General features: G+C 34.8%; 1 protein-coding gene across 1 annotated transcript in view; it reads left to right on the top strand.

Annotated features, from left to right (window-relative positions):
* The window catches only part of LOC139691219 (unconventional myosin-Ib-like), a 65,278-nt gene extending 47,610 nt beyond the window's left edge, over positions 1–17,668 (top strand). Inside the window, exons 20-24 of the mRNA XM_071588964.1 lie at positions 329–481; positions 4,777–4,961; positions 5,078–5,208; positions 12,881–13,081; positions 15,804–17,668. Coding sequence (XP_071445065.1) covers positions 329–481; positions 4,777–4,961; positions 5,078–5,201 — 462 coding nt within the window. The 3' untranslated portion in view covers positions 5,202–5,208; positions 12,881–13,081; positions 15,804–17,668. The remainder of the gene's footprint in view (positions 1–328; positions 482–4,776; positions 4,962–5,077; positions 5,209–12,880; positions 13,082–15,803) is intronic.
* Positions 17,669–22,204: the final 4,536 nt, after the last annotated feature.

The following is a 22,204-nucleotide window of genomic DNA, read 5'->3' as shown; positions in this document are numbered from 1 at the left end:
TCCACCTGATTCAACTCTTTGCCACCATCAGTGCATTATAATTTGAGAATCATGTATTTGTAAAAGTATGATCCGCCTACACAAAATAAATCAAAATTGACATTAGCCAAACTTAGGAATTTCAACCAAGAGCAATGCAACATATATTTTTGAAAATTCTTTCCTCTTCAAGTGTTGATGAAATGGTATGAATGTAAAGGATGAGTGATTTCTCAATGGTTTACAATGGAAAAATATTTTCTCAAGATTTCTTCAGATTTTATGTCAAAAGATTTTTATTATTAAATTATTTTGTTTTTGAAGTGATATATATCTTTTTTCTTTTTAGTTTGTGCCAATCTTGTTTGTCCTCTCTACCAGCTCTATGTTGATATTAGACCAAAGAACTTTGCAAGTGAAGTACAGAGTGCCTGCTGCCGAAATATACAGACTTTCATTGAGTCCATTTTTGGATGATGTTGCAGTGTTTCATGTTAGAGCAGTAAGTATTGTTGATTGAAAAAATATCGGCATTTGATTAATTATATTTGGGATCATTGGCATTTATGTCTTATGAAATATTTAAATTATAATATGAACAGTATGTGACTCTTTTGACTCTCTGAAATGAGATTGCATGAATCAATGTGGCATGAATAATGGGAAATGTTGTCTTGTACACACTTCTTAATTATTCATTTCTCTTTGAATGGATAAAATCTAAAATGTACAATAATAGCCCAGGTAAAGCATCGATAGTTTAATTATCTATTAACATTCGTAGCCTCCATTCTATTTTGTGTCGTAATTAATTTGAAATGCGTAATTAGTTGATATGTGCTAGTGCTGAAGTCCTAAAACATCAACATGTGTTTATTTGTGTTGTTATTGTATTTGCATTGGGAAAGTATAATTTCAGCTTTTATAACCTGTAAAAGATTTCCCCTCTCATGATTGTAGTAATATTGAATACTTATACTGTAATGAATATGTATTCATTGTATTTTAAATGGTACTAGCTAAAATATTTCTGCCAATGTAAGCATGCACCATACATTATTAGAACTGACAGCCAACAGCATTATTTTAATGCAAGTCACTAGAAATGCTCATTGAAGAAAATTAAGCACATTTTTGCTTGCCATATGCTACTGGTGATCCATGTGCTCCCTGAGATTTCCGTGTGTCTAATTTCTATCTTGCTGTCTGCTCTTCTTCGTGGAGCCAACCAATCTGATTGAAACAACACACGTTCTCTAGGAAGGACTCTGCTTTTCTTGTTGTTAGCACTGGGGCATATTGCCACTCTAACTCAGGCTGAACTTTAAAACATATGCATATAGTTGTTAGAAAATGCAGGAAGAATCATAGTTAAAGTTCAGGGAATATGTTTTAAAGTAGAAGTTTCAACTGTGTGGGCTGATATTTTGCCATTTTATAGAATAACCTCATACTGATATGAACCTTCAAAATGTATACGTCTATTTTTTATAAATCAGATTCAATTATTTAAAACAATCATGCACCAAATCAATTAGTCCACTACCAGTCTATTTGTGGTCCACTAAGGTGTTCAGTACCAATGTTAAGACTCCTCAGCAACTCTCAGCATTGGGATATTACAGGGGGAACTTTAATGAAGGAGTCTCCTTGTAGGGTCCCTGAGCTCGGAGATGAATGTTAATATTATTCCTTGCTCAATGCCGGTGTTTTTCTTGCATGAGGTAGGTTATGATATTATTCTTTATTTTTACTCTAATTGTACAAGGTTAAGGAAGCATACATATTGGAGTGTGTTTAATATTTTTCTCTTAAAAAATTCTACTTCCTTTGATGCATGGGGCAAGTATTGATTAATTTTCTGTTTATTAAACGCTTCTTTAATAAGTAAAAGAGTGATTTTAAACATGGATAATCACCAACTGTTGATGCATGCATATCTATTGAAAAAATTATGTTAAAACCCCAAAAGATGTCGTCCAACTTCTTCTATGATTTATGTTTGCAGTCAAACTTGACACCATAGGTACATGCAAGTATTCTGATACACACACATGTACATTGTCACTCAAATCATAATCTTTCTGGAAAATGTTGTAAAGCTTGGATTGAGCCTAAATCTTACACTGGACTGAGCGGCTACAGTACATGAAAATTAGAGTAACCTCCTCCTGATTTCCCATATATATATTTTCTATATATATATATATGTATTTTATATATATAGATATATATATATATATATATATATATATATATATATATATATATATATATATGTATATTATATATATATATATATATATATATACATATATATATATATATACATATATATACATTCAAACACGAAATCCCGCCAAACGGCGAATAAATACTCATATATACAGAAACATATATAAGGAAAAGGGATAGGAACACGTATAAAGGACGAACACAATAGAGGTGGGGAAGGCGGAATCGAACGGATCACAAGAGTAAAAATATCAGCATCCGCCCGGCAAGTGGAAAGATCCGGTGTTCGAGTCCCGGTTGAGGAAATATTTTTACTCTTGTGATCCGTTCGATTCCGCCTTCCCCACCTCTATTGTGTTCGTCCTTTATACGTGTTCCTATCCCTTTTCCTTATATATGTTTCTGTATATATGAGTATACATATATATATATATACATATACATATACATATATATATATATATATATATATATATATATATGTATATATATGTATATATATATATAGTATATATATATATATATATATATGTATATATATATATATATATATATATATGTATATATATATATATATATGTATGTATATTATATATATATATATATATATATATATATATATATATATGTATGTATGTATGTATATTTTATATATATATATATATATATATATATATATATATATATATATATATATATATATATATATATATATATAAGGTATTCTTGTTGTAAAAGGTATTCTTATCAACACGTATAATATGCACCTTGTTTTAAGCCTTCGCAACATCAGGTACATTCTACTATCCTATTGCTACATTGCTAATCGAAGGACTCCACCCTTTTGGCCCCCAATGCGTGTTTCTTTATATATATTTGGTGTAATTGTATACAAAACAATTCGAACTTTCATAATGCCTGCTGCTCACCAGCGTAACCTATGAAATGCACTCATGTCATTGCCCAGGGTCAGATTTTGATGTATCTTGTGGCATTTTAATTCTCTGTTCTTTCTCTGCTTTCTCCCAAATGGCTCCATAGGCTTCTTCAAATGATAATATTGCAAATTTTGGTTTTCTCACATAAAATTCCTCATTCATAAAAAACTTGAAATTTTAATTGGAATTCGAAAATCCAATGCATTATCATCCTGAATCACTCTCATGAAGAGAAACTGCTCTATTCAATTGTTCCCGGCTCAACCTTGTGGAAATTCATTTTAATTAAATGAAGAATACAAAGTATCTTTCCACTGTCCTTTCTTTGCGTACAACCGGTTTCAACGCTCAAGCATCATCATCAGGTAGCTTGATGATGATGCTTGAGCGTTGAAACCGGTTGTACGCAAATAAAGGACAGTGGAAAGGTACATTGTATTCTTAATTTTATTAAGAAACTGCTCTATTGAAAAGTTCACAACATTTTGAATGGCAGGGAGTAATTCTTGGTGCTCTCTTGTTTGTGGTCTGCAGTTTGGTGATTTATATCTAGTTGTATTTGTTCTGTGGTCAGGCACAATAGTTAAAGACCACTCTGCTGATGGGAAATACATTTCAAACTGCATCATATCATACATTTTTCAAACTCTAACTATTGATCAATTCATCTACTGAGTTAGGCCAAAGTAACAACAGAGCAATAATGAATACATGCATTGTTTCAGAGTTCATAAATTACTATGGGACATAATTTATAGAAGGCATTGCGATGGGTACACAATTTTTCACAGCATGAAAATCAGCAAAACTGTGGTGTGATCAGAAAATCCTATGATAAGTGAACTTTCCAATGTTATGAATAATTATTATGGAAGCATTCAATTGTAAAGTGAGCCATGAGCTTATTTATAGAGCACATTATTAAGCAATTTTTTGTAAGTTAAATCTGTTATATAGTAAACATATTCAGTGTTAATTACTCACCATAAACATTACATAATGATAATGGACTACATATTATGGACTTGAAGTTTTTCCAAAAGACCATATGAATAATTATAATGAATTTCATAACATAATAATTATTTTATGATCTTAAATAATAAAACAGTGTACATGTATGTATTTAATGTTATAAAACTTATTACAGGTAAACATTAAACAGCCATCCTCATGCTTCCATTAAATTTGGTAAAAATTAAGTTCTTTGATCTTTGACGCCAAAAAATGACCACAAGGGAGGTAAACATTGCAGTAACTCTCACCAAAAAAATTAATAAAATATTTGTGACGACAGAAACAGAGGAAAACACGCAATTTTTGACTAAATAATAGTGCTGTAGTAAGTGGAAAATTTCGAGTGTTTTTCTCTGTGGAATTATGGAAAGATTCAACCACATCACACCTGAGTCTCTATTGAAAATACTTGTAGTCTAATGGTATGCTGTGGCGGCTCATATATTCAGTTGAAAGATTCTCTCAATGTAGTGACACAATGGAGGAAAGCTATATGATTGTTTTTTGACTTTTCTTAGTTGCTGCTAGAGTTTGTGTGTATTTGTGGTAGGCTATTGCTTCTTACCCTGCACCCCTTGTGGCTGTCCCTCTCATTGTATGCTTGCAGAGTAGCCCCGCTAATGAAGCGATGAGCAGCCAAAACATTCCTGGATGCCTATTTCAGAGTGACATGGGCAAGAAGAAGGGAGACTTTGTGTTCCAGACTGGACATGTGATAGAGATAGTGACTAAGCTCTTTTTAGTGGTGCAGAATGCAATGGGGAAACCACCGGAGGTGAACATCAGTACTGAGTGAGTTACACAATGTTCCTTCCCTCCTGTGCATTTCTGTGAGTTCATTCTGTATACACTGGCTAGGATGAAGGCCCATAGGTGGATAATTGTTGTTTCTCCCATACTCAACCTAGGTTTGAAGCTAATTTTGGACAACAGACTGTGTTATTCAGCTTTAAGTGTATGGGTTTACCTGAAGTGCAACCGGGACAAATAAAAATCTTTCGAAAAGGGAATAAAATGGAGGTGCTGGTGTGAAAATTTGGTAAGTTCTTTAAGATATTTACCACATGATCAGAGACAATGAAAAACTAGTGCCTAAGAGTTCAATTAAAAATATTTTTAAAATTCTCTTGAAATGTTCAATACAATTAAATATTAAGGGGCCTGATGGTTCTTGGAAGTCATTTTCAGTATTTTCTGTTCTACTCGAGTCTTCATTAAACCATGCTGTCATATCTAAATATTTTGGAAAGATCACAGGAAACTAAAGGAGAAGAGGACATTCTGGTCCCTGTGGAACGAAAATTGGTGATTATTAACTTCGGCATGAATAAAGGCTGAAAAGGAATGGAGAATTTTGAGACCATCATTAAGTCATATACTAGTATTAATGATTGTGAGCAGAAAGTGGACCGGAAAGGCTAATATTTGAATTTAATGGAAGTACATAGGTACCATGAAAACATATTTTATATTTTCCAAGTAATAAACTGTAATATTCTGGGAAAGTTGAAGAAGGATTCTGTGAAATAATATTAGAATGGTTCAATGCGGTTATTTATTTCATGCATTCTGTGCTTTGCATATCAACAAATGAAATTATTCATTCTGCACCAAAAACTCCAAGAGATCTTAATGCAGAAAATAATTTTTGTGAAAATATATAATTTGATTTCTAGGATTTAAAGTGATGACTCCGAATAATGAATTGTAGCATATGATTGAAAAAGATAAATCAGGGAAGGCATTTTAGGAAATTCAATTTGGAAGCATTAGCAGAAACCACAAGGAAGGAGTATCAGCAGACTCTAGAGAAAATTATGAGTGAGTACAGGGAGCTGTGTACAATAGAGGAAAAATAATAGTATCAAAAAATGGATATCAAACATCACAAAAGAAACTAAAGTAACAGTAAATAAGGAAAGGTCAAGTAAAGCATGAATTATGGATGAGCCGATTAGAAAGATTGACAGGAAAAGAAAAGGCAATAAAATTATTAGCTGTACTGTAAAAGATTTAGGGAGAGGGAGGGAATATATGTATGGAAGAACCGCATGGTCAAGACATTAAGCCAGCTAGATTAGAAGATTAGACATAGAAATATAATATGGCATAGATGAGGATAGCCTGTGTCCAGGGGTACTTGATGGCGAGCATTAAGGGAATTGAAATCAAATAAAGCTGAGGGAGTAGACAAGGCACGGGTGATGCGAAAGCAGTAATGAGGTCATTGATAGAGAGGAACATGGAATGCAATATGAGTGTATTTTTTCTTGTGGTTAATAAGCAGGCACTTGATGGTGTGAATTGAGCAGAATTATTCCAAAGAAACTGCGGGAGATGCCGCAACAGTAACTTTTAACGTAGTCATCCGCTAATGTGAATTTCAATGCAACAATTTCAGAGTGTGAAAATCATTCGCCTTGACCTGGATTAGTACATTGCAGAAGATAGGAGTAGATTGAATGAGTAGGAGATTTATCCACAATCTGTGCATGTCTCAGACTGCTCAGGTGCGAGTTGAAGATGGAGAGTCCAGATGAAGCAAGCAGAGTCATTGAAGCAGGATGATAGGTAAATATTGAAATCTTTTGAAATGTGTGGGTAGAGAAGGATGAAAAAGATGAAATGCAGAGACTGGAAAATAAATGAGTAAGTGCTAGGTAGGGTGGGGCAGGAGTGGGGATTGTGGGAAAAATCCAAAGGAGGCAGGAAAAATGGATGCAGGGCATTTTGATTGGTAATGGGATGTTGATAGAAGGGAGAATGTTGGGCAAACGAGGAAAGGGTGTTAGGGGAATAGGCTAGGGGTGTTGGATGGAGTGAAGGGAAGAAAGAGTATTTATTTTATTTTATGTCTTTCATTTGGAGTGAGATTAAGAATTTGTAGTTTCTTCTTCTTGAAGTATGCAGAATTGAGGATGATCTGTGCTGTTTGAAAGATTGTGTCCATCCAAATATATATATATATATATATATATATATATATATATATATATATATATATATATATATATATATATATATATATATATACATACATACACACACACTACCCAACATCCTACTCTACAATAAGCCCCCTCTTCATCCCCGTAAACTTCCTCCCTCCTTTCATTCTGTCCAACATCCCTATCTTATTCCTGCCCCTTCCTCACTTGCCAAACACCCTCCTTTTTATCACAGTCTTCAAATAATATTGCCCTTCTCAATGTCTTGAGGCATTGGCCAAATTATTTTATTCTGTTAGCATAACTAACTAGGATTACTATTATGAATGACGCTATTCATTTTACTTTATTTTTTACCATTACTTTAACTTTATTATTTACTTAAACATTTACCCTGCAAATGCCTCAAGGTTCATGTTTTACCATAATGGTAGATTTTGTTATACCTACTCAAGGGGCTATTTAATAAACTTTAATTACCTAACATTATTGGAGCATGGTGAGTTACTTGGGGAGATTGAAAGTCCAAACTTGTCCCAGAAAACATTGCATGATTAAAGGGCACTACCCAGTTGTCATCATGGCTAAGCTTTATAAGCCATAGGGTTGTGGATGATGGGATCAGCATGTATGATCAGATGTAGAGATTAGCTTTAAAATAAGCTAGTGTATTTTGATTAATAATAAGTAATGGTGGACAGTTACTGATGGTACTTAGAGGACGTAGAAGATCATCCTTGCCTAAGATGTCGTAAAAATTCCACAAAAGCCTATGGAGAGGCCATGGCTTGGTGGATGGCTGCCACCTAACAATAGGCTGCCAAAGACCAAGGGTGGCAGGCTGAAGCCCTCCTTAACATTAATGAATGAAGGTGGAGACCCTAGTGGTCAAAGCAGCAACACTCATTACACTGCAGGCATGGTATGAATAATTTAAATGGCTGCAGCACTGAGATGTGGAAGGGAACTGGGACCCACCTCATTGCATACTAAGGAGCAGCAGTCCATTAATATTCCCTTTTCTTTAATTGAATTAAATAACACTGGTGATGGGCTCACAGATATTTTATTTAAAGGGCAAAAACAGGAGAGTTGGGGAAGGTGGAATCGAGCTGTTCACAATTTTTTTTTGTCAATGGTCATAAAAATTCATTCATAATAAAAAGCTTTCATTGAGGGTGTTGGTTTCCCACAAGCCTACTTCACCTTTCTTCATAAACGCTGGTCACTTCTAAGCATTTTTCATTATTCTGCGCCAGCTTCCTTAATCCCTTGGCATAGAAGTTCACCACCTGTAAATTGAATCAGTTGGCAATGGCAGCCTTGAGTTCCTCATCATCTTCAAACCATTCTCCAGCAAGCCACTGTTTCAAGGGCACGAAGGGGAAATAGTTGCATAGTCGGTAAGCATTTCCAGTTCCCACTTCGTGCACAATTTGTAATATCAGAGCATTCCTGAAACAATCGTGTGAACAGTGGTCTGTCCAACAAGAGAAACTTAATTAGGAGAGCACTAATCATCATTTGTTGATCAGATCACAGTTCTAAGGTCCACTTGTTGAATGATTTCATTGGTCTGGATACGGGGCTGGCCACTCTGCCGTGCATCATACACATTGGTGTGGCCATTTCTGAAATCTTGGCACTGCTGTCTACCCTTTCCTTCTTTCATAACTGTAGGTGTATTAAGTAGGCACAGCAGCAAATCATCCCTTTGCAAAACAAAAATCAATACACTTCATGCTCTAAAATAATTGTCACTTTGGGGGACAAAATTCCTCCAAAGTTTCTGTCATATTTTCCGCATAATTTTCAAATAATTTTTATCCCATTAGTTAACCAGATGAACTTCCAAAGAGTAGAATTAATATCTTTTGTACACGAATAATAGGGCATATCCATATTCTTATGCAAAGAAGAGAGGACAGATATATTATTCTGGATTTTAAAAAGAAAATATAAAGAGCTAAATTCATTAATGCGGACTGTAAAAAGTTACCAATGTATGCATTATTTGCTGATATTAATATAGATTAAGCCTTTTACACATATGTCTCCCCCTCCCATTGACTAACACCTTGTCGTGGTGGAAGAGCTTGTGCATTCCAATGACCCCTAGAGCTGTGCTGGCAGGAGCAATGATAAATGCCCCTGGCAGGGTCACCCATGTCAGATAGATCAAGTTTAGGAGCCAGACAATTGGCAGTCCATGCATGGTCTTTTCCCCAGTAAGGTGTCTGCAAAGAGGTCTGACCCCAGTAGGGCGACCATTGAGTGATGGTGTCATGTTAAAACCATTTTTGAGGAAGGCAATGGGTAACCCCTCAATTATCATTCCCAAGAATATAATGATAAACAGTATGGTGAATATGAGTCCTAGAACATATGGGACTTGGCCCAATCAGCTGCATGTTATGCTCGGCAGCAGGAGAAGCAAGGCTTCCATGGTCATCATCTCACAAAACACTTGCAAAGGAAAACCGACTGCAGCAGGACAGAAGATATTGAAGAAGAAGACAGAATTAGTTATAATAAGACCTTAGAATGTTTGGACAAGTTGAGGACAGGAAAATTAGAGAATATAAAGGGAGGGATGTGAAGAGGAAATACAGATATTTTAGGTCTGTGTGAGGTGAGATGGAAGGATTGCGGGGATTACTGGAGTGATTATTATCCAATAATATACAGTGGAGGGGAGGAGACGAAAGTCAAAAAGAGGTAGCCATAATATTGAATAAAAAAGTAGGAAGAAGTATATTCAAATTATAGCAAGTAAGCAATGGATAGAATGTTACTAATAGAGATGAAAGTAGAACCAATGAACTTGGTCATCATTTAGGTACACATGCCACCAAGCAATCATAAGAAGGAAGAAATCGATAGGATATATGACCAGTTGGAGGACATGATCACGTGTGTTCCTGCAGGGAAACATTTGATAGTGATGGGGATTGGAATGTGATGGTAGGCAAAGAAAGGGATAGTGATGAGATGGGGAACTATATAGTGTAGGTACAAGTAAACAGCATTGGGAGAAAGCAATTGAATTCTGCAGGAGATAGGGGTTAGTCATCACCAACACGTGGTTTAGAAACCACAAAAGGCATAGGCATACATGGAAAATGCCAGGTGACTCGACAGGTATTAGTTTGATCATATTATGGGTGGGCACTGATTTAGGAACAGTGTGATATATTCGCACAGCTTCCCGGGAGCAGATGCAGACTCTGATCACAATTTAGTTGTTATGAAGTGTAGTGCCCGTTTCAAAAAGATAAGGCCAGGGCCAGGTTAGGAAATGAGATGAAGAGGAATTAACTGGACTGAAAAGGAAGGAGCATCAGCAGGTTTTAAAGAAAATCATGGATGAGGGTAAAGAGCTGAGTACTATTGAAAATAAATGGAGATATATCAAAAAATAGATATCGAAAGCCATGAGGAAATATATAGGAGCTGTTCAAGGGAAAAGGACAAGGAAATCATGGATCACGGATGAGGTGATGAGAAAGATAGATGAGAGAAAGAAATAGAAGAATGTAAATACCGAGCTAGGGAGAAGGAAGTACAAAGAGTTAAATAATAAAATGAGATGGCTTACAAATAAAGCAAAAGTAGCATGGTGGAAGGCATAGTGTGAGGATCTGGAAAGTTTTGCGGAGGAAGGGTGAAATTGGTGTGCTATACAGCAAGGTTAAACCACTATTGGGAAGTAAGAAGGTAAGATCTGTGTTAACAGTTAGAGATATTTTGGGGAAGATAATAGTTGACACAGAAAAGACTCAAGAGATATTTAAGGAATATATATGTAGGAGTACTGTATGGTAAAGAACTTAGGCCAGCAAGGTTAGACATAGAAAGAGAACATGACATAGAGGAAGATAGCTTAGGTCCAGGCATACTCGACGATGAGATAGAGAGGGTATTAAGGGAGATGAAGTCAATTAGGGCCGTGGGGGCAGACAAAATTCCTGTGGAACTATTAGAAAGCTTAGGAAAATGTTGGAAGAAGGGGGATAAGATCAATAATTGAGAGGATTATAGAATACAATCAGGGCGTATTTTCCTATTCTGAAGATTTTGAAAAGGTGTTTGATAGATTGAATCGGGAAAAACTAATGAGTATATTGCAGAAAATAGGAATAGATTGGAGGGACAGGAGGCTAATCGGTAATCTGTACATATCTCAGACTGCGCAGGTACGTGTGGGGAACAGGGAGTCCGGATGGGCAGTTTTAGGAAGGCATGTAAGGCAGGGTTGTCCATTATCACCTGAACAGAATGTGGAGGTAATGATTAAAGAGGCATGGGAAGAGCTGGAGGTAGTAATGAAAGTAGGAGGGGAATACATGAAATCAGTTAGGTTTGCTGGTGACCAAGATTTAGCTTGTCAGTCAGCCAAGGGGTTGCAACTATTGCTGAATGAATTGGACATTCAGTGCAACAGATATGGGATGAGAATCAAAATTAATTAAACAAAGGTTATGTGATTTTCCAGAAAGTAATATGCTGAGGTTAACATTAAAATAGGAGGGCAAAAATTAGAGCAGGTGGAAATGTTCACATACCTCACAAGTGTTTTGGACCAATATGGTCAAAGTAGTAGGGACGTAAGTAGAAGAATTGCGTTAGGCAAAGAGACTTTCGTGAGGAGGAGGGAGTTGATGACAGGGACGCTGAGTAAGGATATTAAGAAAAGATATGTCAAAACTTTGAAATGGAGTGTAGTTATGTATGGCGTGGAAAATGATCCCTGAAGTAGGATGATGGATATATATTGCAGGCTTTTGAAATGTGTGGACGGAGAAGGATGAAGAAGGTGAAATGGGTGGAAAGGAAAACAAATGAGGAAATACTAGGTATGGTGAATGAAGATAGGATTGTTCGGGGAAATCCTAAGGAGGCAGGAAAAATGATGAAGGGCATATTGATCGGGAGTGGGATGTTGAAGACTATCATAGAGGGGAGAATGTTAGGCTAGCGAGGAAGGGGCCGGAATATGATAAGGATGTTGGATGAGGGGAGGAAGGAAGTACACAGAGATGAAGAGGGACTTGTTGTAGAGTAGGATGTTGGGTTGTGTTTGATTAGGAGTCAGAAAATATTAATTTTGTAGTTGTGGCCATTCAAAACCGACCTTAACTGGTAGATTACTTACTTGCTTACACGTTGCTCATAGAAATTTCATTATCTCAGAAGTGATCCTTCAACAGCTAGAATTAATAAAAAAATAGGTTAGTACCTGTGTTGAATATAAGCACATCACTGTTTGCGTTAACTCTTTGGTGGGCATGGTTCAAAGGCATTACTTCAGGTTGTGTGATTATGGCCAAATGCTATCAAACAAAAAGCTAAAAATTCAAGTCATTCATTATACTCTATGAAAGAAATGTTGGATAATTTAATTTAGCAGTCTTCATCTTGCTCACTTTGCGCATTACAAAAGTTAAAATTGGACATTTCAACTAATTAATGCAGTAGAATCAGGGAAGCCAGGAATTTAAGAAAATAAATTTAAGCATTTGAAGTTAAGAAAGAATGGGTGGTAATAATTGACAGCTAAATCCTTATCTAAATGTAAATAATTAAGTCTCAGAGTGAAAATCCGTAGCTGCTAATCTATAAAATTAATACCGTTATGGCAAAAAAGTTATAGTGCCATTAAGTTATAATTATATGTATTCAAAGACAACATGTTTTATTCATTATAGATTAGCAGTTGAATTATTGACAAGTGATTATTTGATAATAATTTTATTCTTTCAGGGAATAGAATTATGCTTCAGGACAGTGGAAGTTTTTTTCTATTCCACAGCCAAGGCTGGTTTGAATCGAGAGAAATGATTAACAGAGCCAGAAGAGCCTGACTAATAATAAGGAGGAGGAGCAAATGTGATCACGAATTCAGATTGGTTTTGCCTTACACAAGAGGAACTCAAATCTCATGTTGATTGAATCCTCTTTTAGGTAAATTAATTTATCATTGCCCTGTTTATAATTTTTCATATTTTGCTTGAATACATAAAACACTAATATATAATCAGTTCACTTTCAACTGACATAAATATTGATATACATTCTCGATATTCCAATTTTCATGCATAGCCCTATTTAATATCATTGATCAATCATAGGTTTTCTGTTACATTTGAGGCTCTCATTCTTCATTTCTTTCAAGATGCTTTATCATGCCTGACAATAATTATTACCTCTTGTTCTTAAGTCTTTATTTAATTTGTATAAAGTTAAAGGTTATTACTATGACTCATTGATTGCCTTAAGTAATCTAAAGGATGCATAACATGCTTATTTGATATTTTACTATTTTCATTGCCATAAATATGCATAGTGAGCCTATGGAAACCATGATGTGCATTTTCTAGTTTTGTGCAGATTAATGTAGAGGGTGATTTAGGACTTCTGTTGGCATGTGCTGGGGCAAGTAGGTGATCCATAGAGTTTTACTAAGCAATGTGCGAACACTTGTTCAGGTGCAGATTAATTCCAGAATATAGGAGATGGAGGGCTATCCGAATTAACTCTATATTTCAAAACTCCATTCCCAAAATTAGAATCCCATCTCCTCTTTAGCCTTATGTGAGAATTAATAACTAATTAGGCTCATTGTCATGAACATGTATAGCCTAAAATTTGTTATCTTATTACATAAATAAATTAAGAACTTTCAAAGGTGTTTCATAACTAATTCCATGAAATTAAGAGTGGGAGTTAAATATCCAGGAAAATTCTGTTTACATGTAATTAATTGTCAGTGATGATTAGTCAGGTGGCTAGTGCTCCTCCTAGCTAACCTGACCCAGGTTTATAGGTTTGAGTCCCGCCTACATTATTTCCTTGATCAGTTCTTCACAACTTCTTCCTGCTTTAATGATTAATGGTTTCTGGCGTAACTTTATGGAACCGATTCATTATAAATAAATGAAAGGACTAACTTTGTAGTTCCACACGAAAACGATTTATTCACACGACCCGGATTTCGAAGTAAAACTGATGATGAAGTTTTACTTCGAAACCCGGGTCGTGTGAATAAATCGTTTTCGTGTGGAACTACAAAGTTAGTCCTTTCATTTATTTATAATGCTTTAATGATGTCCGGAAAGCCTTTTTCCAACCTCACTCTGCCCAATTGCCTAACATTCTTCCTTCTACTGCAGCCTTCAATATCCAACCTTCTTTCAATATAACCCGGTATATATCTTATCAATATATCTTCCACTTTCCCTGCCTTTTTCAGGATTCTCCTGGGAGCATCATCTATTTGCCCACCATATTTAGAACCTCTTGGGCTTACTTCAACGCTCTCCATTCTTCTCCATACCCATGCCTCAAAAGCACCATAATCTACTCTCATCCTTTTGCTTTGATGGACATATTTCAGATCTATATAGTGCTGCATGTCCCTATTAATCCTATCTTCCTATTTGCCTACTGTTATGCCTATCATCAATTCTTTTTTGGTGATCCTTTTGTCAATACAAGCCTTTCAATTCATCCATTTCTATGGCCATTTCTCTCTTCAAAACTGCTCAAGTAAATGTTTTCTTACATCTGATCTAGTTGATTCTGTCCTACTTAGATTTTATACTTCTTACAAATTGAATTCCAAGTCAAAATTAGTTTTTTTTTTAATTTTTTGGCTTTAAAACTCTCCAAGACATTCTATTATTCCCCTTATTTCTTTTTTTTTGGCGCATTAATTGGATGGTATTATCCATGTGGTAGCTAAAAAAGGTATGACCAATGTACGATTGAGAATTAATAAATTACTCCATTCACTGGGGAAGGAGATGAATAAAATATGATTTATGTAACCATGGGCTGTAGTTGTTTGCAGAATGGTATGTTATTATCAACAAAGGATACCCAAGAAGTAGATTCATCATCATTTTGCTTTAACTTTCCAACCAATGGTTTGATAAAGGCTTCTTTCTGCTACTTGCCATTCTGCTAAATAATCTGTCATAATCCATTCATTTTGTTTAGTTCCAGTCAGCTCCTTTCAAAATTGCAGTTACTTGCAGATACTTAAGTGTTCCGTAAAAGAAAAATCCAGACTATTTCTATGATGTAGTCTTTTTCTTCAATGTTGTTCCTGACTGTTCTCTTCTGTCAACCGATTAATGAAATTTTTTTGTTGATTAATATGTCTCTTTCATGAGTCTTTGTGCTTATACAATTAAGCATATTGCTCCTTGCTTACACGGTCTAAAAATGTCTCACAAGCAGTATACCACTGTTATAAACAGAGGCAGTGCAATATATGTATCCTTAAGGAGCATCAAAATTTTGTGCATTCTTTTCAGTTTTGAAAATTTTAGATTGATCGAAAATTTTTAAAGACAAAGCTGTATTTTACTCAAATGAGCAATGGCAATAAATTCCATTGTTCTTTAACAGTGATTGAAGAAAACTGAATGGCAACTCAACCTTAAAATTGAAATTCTCTCGATGAAGTTGTCTTTTTCTCAAATGAACAATAACAGTGGTAGCAATAGCACCTACCCAATAATGGAACCAGACACACTTCCCTCACTTGGCAATATAGGTTGGGACATTTTATTTGGCACAACGATTTGGTCAGTTTTTATGTAGGTACACGTGTAAAAAGTCTTTGTATGATATGAATAGGGTGCTTAAAAGAGGTTTTTAATTAAACTTTCCATTACAGATATGAAATATTTCAAGCTGAAGCAGCTCTGAGAGGACAGCATACATGTGCTGAGTTAACAATTATATTTGCACACAATGGGTGCAGAAAATACCCCAGCGGAGGAGCTGCAGATTTTTTAAAAGTGTATACTATGACCGAAAATTGTGTGTGACAGAGAAACTATTATTCAGAGTCAGTTTACAATTAATAATGAAAGGATGATAAATATTGTCATATGAACTCAGGATTCTGTAATATGCTGATAATTAGCGGGATGTTAAAGATTGCCACTACTATTAAGTGCCCAGAAAGCATATTCCATTGAAACCTTGTAATGTATGACACCTTTTTATTAACCCCTCTCTCAAATGAGGTGAAATAGGTTGATGTGTCCGTGAATGCTTGTTGCATGAGTGAATGAGTGTGAGTAGACGTCGTGCGTGCGTTGTGGCTGTTTGTGTGTGTGTGACTGTTTGAATGAGTGTGTGATTTGTGCTGGACCCTTGAATTTTTCAGAAGGGTCCTTAGAGTGCTACATTATTAGAGTTTGATCATTTGATTGCTAGTGATGAAATGTTGAGAATGGCAATTTTTTTAAGTCAGGAAAAAATTTGACTGTAGAAATGGTTTGGAGATTTTTCTGAGAAAATGGCCATGGTTCTAAGAATCACACATTTGAGAATTCTGTCCCTATCCCATAGAACTCATTTACAACCAATCATGAATTATACTTAGATAACACATATCCCAGTCTGCCAGAGAGAAAAAACAATGGGAATACTTTTAATTATGACTGAATTTATTTAGAAACACCACATGCTGTTGAGCATTGATCTCTCAAGGACTGTAGTTTCCAAAGATTGGCATAATTGAAATTTATTGTTCTTTCATTTTTATGCACCAGGCAGGCTGTTTCAAGTATCAGTTGATTAAACTCATCAAACTTCCATGCAGCTGAGGACTGGTCTGAGGGTCAGCCAAACACAAATGCCAAATATTCATTCTATCATACTGCCAGATTTTTCATATATGAATGGAAATGTTAAAGTGAATTGAGAGAATGTGGGGAGAGAAAATAATGGAGGTTTTTAAATTAATGTAATCCTGAGAGCTCTTTTTTTTGATAGGGCAAGGGAGTTCAGAGTACTATTGGGTCAGTTTAATGACCCCGTAAAGTGTTGTTGTTATTTGATGCTCTGTGTAAATCTGAGTACTCAATCTTATGGAATAATTTCTTTTTTTTTAGGAAATAGCATCCTATTCCTTAAGAAGTTGTGGACTGCAATGATTCAACTTTAAAATATTACTGTTAAAAGTACTCAAATGAGGCTCATAGTTTGTTTTTATTTCTTTGAAGATTGACATTCAGAGAACTAATAACTGGCGTAAAATTTCACTACATAATCAGTTGGAATTCATAATTTGGTTGAATCATTGTTCTTTGCATCTTCTTTCCTATAAAGTGGTGCTACATTTATCTGTTGATGGTTAAACCATATGGTAAAAATAAGGATTCATTGTTGCTTGGAAAACACCTATAACTTAAAACCTATTTGAAATTGTTACATTGACTGAGATGTGAACTTAATTGCTAGTTTGGTATGTTTTTGATGAAGAAGTGATTATTTTTGCAACGAATGCTGAAGGTAAGCACTGGTCTGATGGCCTTGAACCACTTCTGTAGCGGGAGATACCAAAAATGTCTAGGTTGGTTGAAATAGAAAATAGCACCATGAGTTGATTTATCCAGTCTTGTTTATGCGCAAATCTCCACTCTGTTCATCCCCAGTTGTTGTTGAATTGTTGGTATATTTTTGCCTGAGAATTGGCAAGTGAAATTGTAAGATAAATGTACAAATTGTGTACTTTGAATTGTAAATTATGGTTTATAACAATGAAAATTTTTTAACAAATAAGGTCTCTATCATTAGGTACCTAATCATTTAATACCATCTTGAATATTGCATGCTGAATCCTCAATTGCACCACTCAATAGCAAAACACTCAGCAGTACTGCATATTTCAATAACTAGGTGGCAAATATTTTTTCAAAAAATATTCCTGCCCTGTGGGCGTAGCAATGGTGATTCAAAAGGCTTGAGCCACACTAGCAGGGCAAACTAAGGGGTCCCAGAAGGAAACACTTTGAACATTCCTCAGGAATCTTTCTGCAGTACTCTGGTAGGATTAAATATCTAACAATTAATATTTGCTGGTATGATATTCAAGGTTAACTGCTTCCCAGAGAACATTTGTTTTGGGTGTAGTTTATAAGAATAATTATTTGCTGATGCTATTTGGTGTATTATTTAAGCTGCAAGAAATATCTGTCTTATAAAATTATCAGTTGCAGGGTAACATATTTTAAAATTACATTTTACAAATTATCATCTGTCTAAATATCAGACTGAAGGTATTGGAATTAAATAAGCCCTGAATATAATTACATTGAGGGATAGTGTCCTCAGATACTTCATGTAATTCCATTTTAAGGAAAAAGGAATAATCAATTAACTTAGCATTTCCGCAGATATTATTTAGTGGAAACACTCGGTTTCTTCCTTGTTCATTAAAATAAATTCATCTTGTGCTAAAAATTTGGCTTTATCAGGGCACAAGTAGAATATATTTTAGTGACTTGTTTACCTATTAATGATAAATCATCATTTAATCACTCAAAAGTTACGATGTTTTCAAAAATTTTATTTGTATTAATGTGTATTCATATTTCAGTGTACTCACTGAAGCAGATGAAGTAGTTTTTATTCTTATGACTAGTTTTATGTCTATCTATAGTTTATACATACATGTAGAATGAACAAATTTATCTGATGCCTATTGAAGCTATAATTTTTCTATGTTAATAATCATGATAAGTTTTGTTGATATGTGTACACACCCCATGCAACGCAAGTTCATCCGCTGTAAATGCAATGTACACCTACTGCAGATATTCATGGTATCCACTGGATATAATAATAATAACTTGATTGTTCTATTGGTCAAGTACATAACATAGAACACGGTCAGCAGGGTAAGGAAAAGAAATAAAATAGTAATAATATACAAAAACATTACTGCGCAGAACATAAAATTGCACAAAAAACATCATTCCAATAACAATTTGTCAACTTATAATTCATCAAAATTGGAGTAACACTATAGGAGAATAACTTCTTAACTTCAGTTTTAAAGGCAGTCTCAGGGGACTTATTTTTCATGTCCGTAGGCAGTTTATCATAAATAAGTGAGGCTGCATGATGTGGACCTTCCTTTGATATAGTGAGTGGTTGATTTTTCAGGTACACATTCTCCCTTCCACATGTCAAGTGATCATGCACGGTGGAATTTGGTAAAAACAAACATCGATTCTTTCTTACACGTAAAGAGCAATGAAGGATGTATATGCATGGCAGGGTCATTTAGTTCAGTTCCTAAAATAGTGGTCTTCCTTGGGTGTTCATGGGAGCATAACCATTGCTTTTACAGGCCTTTTTTTTTGCATAGAAAATTCCTTCATTGCTGCACTAGAGCTCCCCCAATGAATAACTCCATAGGTTAAGTAGGAATGAATTTTGGCATTGTATACCAGTATCAAAGTCTCAAGTGAGGTTGTCGGGGTAAGTTTCCTGATCATGTATGTCCCATTAGCCTTTTAATAACTTTTTCATGAACATGAGAATCCCAGTCAAGATTTATACTTAGAGGTAATCCCAAAAATTTTGTCGACTGGTGAATAGATTTATGTGAATCAGCTCTATGAGGAGGACTTAAAATAGGTGTATTAATTTTATTATGAAATTGTTTTATTCTCATTAAATAGCAAGTTGTTTGACCTACACCAGTTTGACACGTTTGTTGGAGTACGACGAGCAGAGATGTTAACATCTGGCCCCATGCTTTATTTAGACGTATAGTCAGCATATAATATTACTTCACTATTGGGTAAATAAGTGTGAAGGTCATTTATGAATAAGATAAATAAGAGTGGACCTAGTACTGAGCCTCGAGGTACTCCACAATTCGTTTCAACTAGGCTGGACCTAAAAATACTGGCACCAGACTAATATTTGAGATTTATCTGGACCATTTGTTTACAATTTGAGTGGTAAGACCTAATTCATGATACAGCAATGCCATTAATTCCAATGGTAATTAATTTGGAGTAGAGTATGTTGTGATCTATGGTATCAAGTGCTTTAGATAAGTCAAAAAATTACCAATTACTGTATTTTCTCATCATTAATGTGCACCTTTTGTATAATGCGCGCCCAGAACTTTGTAGTTATCTTGAATTTTTATAGATGCCACACGCCCAGAGCTTCATGGTTATCTTGAGTGTGTAAAAATTATATAGAGTGGGTGTAAAAATGCGCCTATGTTTGGATTTTTTCAATTTTCATTGCATAATGCACACATTCATTTTTGCAATCATCTGGACATTTTTATATAGATAATGCGCATGTTATTGATGGGAAAATACGGTACTTCTTTTTGATTAGAGTCCCCAGATGAATTCATTTATTACAGTTGTTGAAAGGCTGCAGTTATGGTTGACTTTCCCTTTACTAAGCAATGTTGGGAAAAATGCAGAAGATTGAAGTGGCTTCAATAGTTAACAGCTCAATTGTAAAATAGCTTTTCAAAAATCTCAGTGGAAACAGAAGTGATTGTAATTGGCCAGGAATATTCAGATTCACTGTATGATCCATTTTTATGGATAGGAATTGTCAAAGAGGTTTTAAGTGCAGTGGGAAAATGACCTTAAGCGAGAGACGGTTTAAAAATATCTGAGAGAGGGAGTCTTGGCTGCCAGTTTAATGATTAGTATAGGTACCCCTGCATACCTTTCAGACAATTTACTGTTAAAAGTTATGATGATTTTTTCAACTTCTTAAGAGTCTGATGGTGTGAGAATTATTGATTTTGTACAGATTTTCAAATTGTGAATCGGTGTACTACTACTTTTCCCAAGTTGACAAAATTGACTATTGAAGTAATTAGCAATATCAAGTGGTTTTGATGCTGGAATATTATTGAATTTAATGAAAGTAGGATTTTTTCAGCTCACATTACTGCTTGTTTGTTGTTTAATAACATTCCATGCAGTTTTGCTAAGATTACTTGATGTTGAAATACACTGGTTGCAGTAATTTCTCTTGCATGCATTAAACTCAAGTTTGTATTGTTTAAGAAGTTTAACATAGTTTTTATGGAGGTAAGAGTGTAAAAATTTGCACTAAAAATCTAGATTTCTTACCCAAGCAGCCATATCAAGCAGCTCCGGTAGACATTTGACATTTCCATGACCTTGTTCGGAAGTAATGGCTTTTAAAGGGAAGGCATGATTATAGATCATTACAAACTTGTCAAGGAAATGATTCAATTTAGCATCAATATCAAGTGAGTTGTCATTGTTCCCCCACAATTGTTTTTTGAGGCACGTCAAGAATACTTTAATATTTACAGGATTATAAAATGACATAATTAGGATAACTGGAGCCAAGGACTTCCAACTTCAGTCCAACGGCTAGAGTAAAGTGGTCTGAGAGTTGATGAAACACAGTCTCGCATGCAATCACATTCATTGGTAAGTTAGATACAACTAGGTCAATAATGGTAGAAGAGTTTGAGGATTCTCTTGTTGGATCCTTATTGATTACTGATAAGCCGAAGGAATGAATGAAAGTAACTGATTCATCACAGAAGTCTGAAGCAAATCAATTCATTAAATGAAGAACACAATGTATTTTTCCACTCTTCTTTATTTTTGTACTACTCATTGCAATGCTTAGGCGTCATCATCAAGTACTTAATTATGTATGTATTATATCCATATAGCAAAGATATCATCAATGTAATGAAACCAACAGTGTTATTCTTTGTAAAACATTGTGTTCTTCATTTAATGAACATGAACTTCCACAAAGTTTAGCCTGAAACAATTTAATACAAACAAATCGGTGTTGAAATCACCAAAAATTAATAGGTTTTCGATTTTACCATTAAATGGAATCTGAATAGCATCACTAAGGTCATTTTTAATAGTACTGAAACATGCTCTGGGCAATCTATAGGCTACAGTAAACCTAAGAGAGTTTTTTTCAACCATAGTATCACAGCAGCACACTTTTATCTTTTTAATACTATTTCTAACTTGAACAAGTGAAATAGTTAGTGAGGACTTACAATAAATGGCAACACCACCACCTCTGTAGTCAGTCCTGCAAAATGAAGTAACTAAGTTCATATCATTAATAGCATAACACGTAATTTCTTGTTATAGCAACCAGTGCTCAGTCAATAAAAGTATATCACTCTTATTTTCTTGTAGAAAGACCTCAAGCTCAGCTATCTAATTTTTCACAGATTGTACATTTTAGGATATAAATTTGAGCACATGGTAATTTGGTATTCCC

This window comes from Hetaerina americana, unplaced genomic scaffold (genome assembly GCF_022747635.1).
Source record: "Hetaerina americana unplaced genomic scaffold, ioHetAmer1.1.p SCAF_300, whole genome shotgun sequence".
NCBI lineage: Eukaryota > Metazoa > Arthropoda > Insecta > Odonata > Calopterygidae > Hetaerina > Hetaerina americana.
Note: the sequence above shows the minus strand (reverse complement) of the source record. Positions and strands in the feature narration are given on the sequence as shown.